General features: G+C 38.9%; 1 protein-coding gene across 1 annotated transcript; it reads right to left on the reverse strand.

Moving 5' to 3' along the window:
• Positions 1 to 982: 982 nt before the first annotated feature.
• LOC110589387 (mitochondrial import inner membrane translocase subunit Tim9-like) lies at positions 983 to 1550 on the reverse strand. Its single transcript, XM_021699925.1, has 2 exons — positions 1409 to 1550; positions 983 to 1140 (listed from the first exon to the last, which is right to left on the reverse strand). Exons 1-2 carry the CDS (start codon positions 1548 to 1550, stop codon positions 983 to 985), a joined length of 300 nt encoding a protein of 99 aa, XP_021555600.1.
• Positions 1551 to 5155: the final 3605 nt, after the last annotated feature.

Below are 5155 nucleotides of genomic sequence, written 5' to 3' on the forward strand. Positions count from 1 at the left end.
CATGTGATGGTTCTGGCCAAGACAATTTGAATGGGAGTGATGTGTGACAGTGGAAAAGCCAACATGTTTCTTCCATTCTCTTCCCTTGTCTTAGCAATCATAGAGGAAACTGTGGGCTGAAATGACAGAGATGCAAGGTTAAAGCAGCCCTAATTATGTATGTGTTTGGAGGTGCCTAGGTGGCTCACTTGGTTAAGCGACTGCCCTCCCTCATGTGCTCTCTTTCTCTCTCTCATTCTCTCTCTCTCAAATAAATAAATAAAATCTTAAAAAAAAAAAGAAATTATATATGTGTTTGTTTGTTTTTTGGCAAGTAATTATTTTATGTATTTACCAGAAACTTAAAGCAGACATGAATGAACAGGAATACTTGGAGGATGACCGTGATTGAAAAACATTTCAACATATCCAGAGTCTAGTTAGAACAGTATGGTATCATATAATATAAATAACTGTTCATTGAAATTTCCATTTATTTTATTTTATTTTATTTTATTTATTTATTTTTTTAAAGATTTTATTTATTTATTTGAGAGAGAGAGAATGAGAGAGAGCACATGAGAGGGGGGAGGGTCAGAGGGAGAAGCAGACTCCCTGCCGAGCAGGGAGCCCGATGCGGGACTCGATCCAGGGACTCCAGGATCATGACCTGAGCCGAAGGCAGTCGCTTAACCAACTGAGCCACCCAGGCGCCCCTTCCATTTATTTTAATAATAAAATTTTTTTCTTTCTTATACGTGAATGAACCCTTATTTTGCTTTAAAATTAATAATCACAGTTGAATAAGTAAATAGTTTATTTTTCTAATCAAGTGACTGACTTGCTGAATATTAAAGGCTCAACAAATGTTGCATCTTATTTTCATCAAACAACAAGAGTTTCTATTTTGATTATTCCTGGTAAATAGTAATTTTTTTTCTCCACTGGTTTCCATTTGCCAAGCAGTTTAACAGATGGACAGTTCAACACGGTCGTTTTTGCTCTAAGCATTTCTAGAGATGAGATGAATCCTCATTTCCAGAGCAGTAGCTGTTGGCAATCTTCTCTTTAAAGTCCATCCCAGGACTTCTTTATCATGGTTGGCCAAGAGTCCTGCTTTGGCTGCCACACCTTTGTTCTGCTGCATGCGATATTCCTGAACTCTCATGGATAATCTTTGCATCATTAAAATATACATATATATTTTTAAAAATTTATTTATTTATTTTAGCGAGAGTGGGGGGCAGAGGGAGAGGGACAGAGAGAGAATCTCAAGCAGACTCCCCAGTGAACACAGAGCCCGACGCGGGGCTCCATCTCATGACCCTGAGATCATGACCTGAGCTAAAACCAAGAGCTAGATGCCCAACTGACTGAGCCACCCAGGTGCCCCTCATTTAAAAATATTTTTATAAACAATGTTCTGAACAGGTGGTCTCATCAGGTTTTACTTCTTTTGTTGTGTGGTCTGTAACACTGTCCAAAAAGGAGGTTTCTGTAAATTTATTGTAGGCTCCAAGAATTTTCTTACACTGTTTTATCTGATCAGATCCTGGTATTTGTGCAGCCATATTCTTTTGGTACATTTATTAGCTACCCTTTCTGATGATGCATGAGTTTCCATTTGGCTCTGGAAAAGCAAAGTCATTCATCCTTTGCTTGAATGACTCCAGGGAGGCCTGATGTCTTAAGTATGGGCTTTCCCATCCACCAGTATGAGGCTGGGAGGCTGTACTGCCCCTATAATAACCCACTTAACAGATGAGGAGACCGAGACAGAGAGAAATTTTTTTTAAAGATTTCTATTTATTTATCTGAGAGAGAGCAAGAGAGAGGAGAGCGAGAGAGAGCACAAGCAGGGGGAGGGGCAGAGGAAGTGGAAGAAGCTGATTCCCCGCTGAGCAGGGAGCACAATGTGGGGCTTGGTCCCAGGGATCCCAGGATGCCGGGATGAGGACCTGAGCCAAAGGCAGATACTTAACTGACTGAGCCACCCAGGTGCCCTGACATAGAGAAATATAACTCACCTAGGGTCACAGAATTCATAAGGTTTAGAGCTGGGATTTAAACCTACATCTGATCTGATACCAAGGTTCATTTACTTCCTGCATATGCTCTAGAGTCATTTGGTTTATTCACATATTTGTAACTTCTAAGTCAATGCAAAAGTAGAACTGGGTTCTATGGTGTCAAGTGTAATATTTTTTAAAGGAGCATGGGGAATTTCTTGGGATTTGTAGAAACTTTATTACCTTGGGGGCAAAAGGGGAAGTTTCTGGTTCATGTGACCTACTTCATTTTTAAAGTACCCATAAATTGGGCACAGAATAAGATTAGAGCAAAGTCCTTGTAGGATTTAGGAATGATGATGTGATTAATATATCTTGATTTAACAGTGATGACAGCGTACAATAATTAGCAGCTTAATAAGTTAAATTTCATTAATATGTCTTTTGGGAAGGACTCTGTCAGATTAAGTAAGATTCTGTGCTTTGATTGCCTATGAAGTTTTGAACTGAGCTTGGCTCTCCACTATATGGATCAAATCCCAAAGTCCTGGCTTTACTCATCCGTCATTTCTTTGACTCCTTAGGGATTCATGACTTGAATGAAGACAAATACTATTATTTTAAACATTTATTCTTGGCAATAAAAATCCAACCAGGACCCTAAGTAATGAATTGGAAAATGATTATACCCTATTAAAGGTATTAGTTGGTATTAGTTGCTTTTGGGACATTTTATTATACCTTTTTTGGGTGATAGAAATATAAGAAATACTAATTCTTCGGGGCTCCCTGAAAAATCTGGGAGTCTACAGGCAAGGAAATATACAAGATGACCTCAGACATTTTGTTGGGCCAAAAATTAAGGGAAATACTCAAAGACTAATGGGTGTGTGTGTGTCACAGGAATATGCAAGTCAGCTTGAAGGGACTCCTCTTATCAAAATTGGGGAACTATTTGAACATTAAAAAAGAATATTGACTGTGACTAACAGTGGAAAGAAGAGAACTTTATAGTCACTTCAGAGGAACAATGCATCATAGAAACAGTGTATGCAGGTTAAGGACTTGATCTAAGTTTGAATCCTGACTCCATTATCTTTTTTTTTTTTTTAAGATTTATTTATTTGAGAGAGAGAGAAAGAGAGAGAGAGAAACCCAGGCACACTCCATGCTGAGTGTGGAGTCTGATGCCGGGCTTGATCTCAGAACCCTGAGATCATGACCTGAGCCAAAACCAAGAGTCAGATGCTTAACTGACTGTGCCACCCAGGCACCCTTCCATTATCTTTTGCTGTTAAGATCTTAAACCTTTCCATGCCTCAGTTTCCATGTCTGTAAAATGGTAATAATAACAATAATACCTACCTCAGAGTGGTGATAAGAGGATTAACTAAGATAACATAAGCAAAGTGTTTAAAATAGTCCCTGGGACATAGCGTGTGCTAAGTACATTCTATTTGTTATTATTACTTTTATTATTATTGTCTGTGATACTATACCAGCCTTGGGGTTTTTTTTGTTGTTGTTGTTATGGCAAATTGTTTTATTTTTTTCCCCACTTTTATTGAGGTATAATTGATCTGTAACATTGTGTAAGTTCAAGGCATACAACATATTGACTGGATGCACATGTATTGTGAAATGATGACCACAGTAGTGTTTGCTAACACCTCTATCACCTCACATAATTACCATTTCCTTTTTGTGGTGAGAACGTTTAAGATCTACTCTCTTAGTAACTTTCAAGTATATAATATTGTAGTGTTAACTATAATCACCATGCTGATGTTAGGTCCTCAGAACTTACTCATTTTATAACTGGAATATTTTTTACCCTTTGACCAACATCTCCCCATTTCCCACAACCCTTCAGGTCCTGGCAGCTGCTACCATTATTCTACTCTCTTGCCTTGTAGTGTCTTTTTTTTTTTTTTTAATATTTTATTTATTTATTTGACAGAGAGCAAGAGTGACAGAGATCACAGAGTGAGAATGAGAAGCAGACTCCTTGCTGAGGGTAGAGCCGGATGCAGGACTCGATCCCAGGACCCTGAGATCATGACCTGAGCCTAAGGCAGACGCTTAACTGACTGAGCCACCCCGGCACCCCTCCTTGTAGTGTCCTTAACTAGCTTTGGTATCAGGGTAATGCTGGCCTTGTAAAATGTGTTTGGGAGTGTTCTCTCCTCTTCAATCTTTTTTTTTTTTTTTGGAAGAGTTTGAGAAGGATTGGTATTAACTCTTCTTTAAATGTTTGGTACAATTCACCAGGGAAACCATCTAGTCCTGGGTTTTTCATTGTTGGGAGATCTCTGATTACTGATTCAATCTCCTTACTTGTTACTAGAGTTTCTATTTCTTCATAATTTAGTCTTGGTAGGTTGTGTGTTTCTAGGAATTTATCTATTTCTTCTAGGTTATCCAATCTCTTGACATAATTGTTCATAGTACTGTTTTATGATCATTTGTATATTTGTGATATAACATGTAATGTCTCCTTTTTCTTTTCTGATTTAATTTGAGTCTTCTCTCTTTTTTTCTTACTTAGTCTATCTAAAGGTTTGTCAATTTTGTTTGTCTTTTCAAAAAACCAGCCCTTAGTTTCATTGATCTTTTCTATTGCTTTTCTGGTCTCTATTTCATTATTTCAGCTCTGATCTTTGTTATTTCCTTTCTTCTGCTAACTTTGCAGCCCTGGGCTTTCTTACTGTGGACTTAAAACAAAACAAAACAAAACAAAACAAAACAAAACAGGAGTGCACTTCTCATTGGATTTTTATTATAGCTGAGTTGCTATCAAATACAGTGAGTCATCTCAGAGGTCCCTGTGATACCAGGAAAATGGTGAAACAAAAAGTTGTCAGATAGAAAATCTGTGGAAATCTCTCTGCTGTGTGAAGAGCAGTTCTGTGGTTCCCTGGCCTGGGAGACTTCAGACCCAAGCAGGGGGTTGGGGGGCGAGCGGCGGGGGGGGGGGTGGGGGTGTCCCGATGCAGAGGCCACAGCTGGCCTCCCAGTGTTTCCTAATTGAGAATCAGTACTGAAAATAGGATAGTGCTCCCAATGAAGAGATGATTGAAGGCTGAGAGTAGAAACCCCAGAGGCCCAGAGGATTAAAGAGCAGCCTGGACAGGGGCACTTAGGGAGAAGGGACCATGTAGTCAGCA

Source organism: Neomonachus schauinslandi, chromosome 6 (genome assembly GCF_002201575.2).
Source record: "Neomonachus schauinslandi chromosome 6, ASM220157v2, whole genome shotgun sequence".
NCBI classification, from domain to species: Eukaryota; Metazoa; Chordata; class Mammalia; order Carnivora; family Phocidae; genus Neomonachus; species Neomonachus schauinslandi.

Coding starts and splice junctions, on each gene's coding strand:
- LOC110589387 (XM_021699925.1), bottom strand. CDS start 1,550: ATGGCTGCACAAATACCAGGATCTGATCAGATAAAACAGTGTAAGAAA. Junction 1,141..1,408: donor AAAACCTGATGAGACCACCT/GTTCAGAACATT, acceptor TATCCATGAGAG/TTCAGGAATATCGCATGCAG.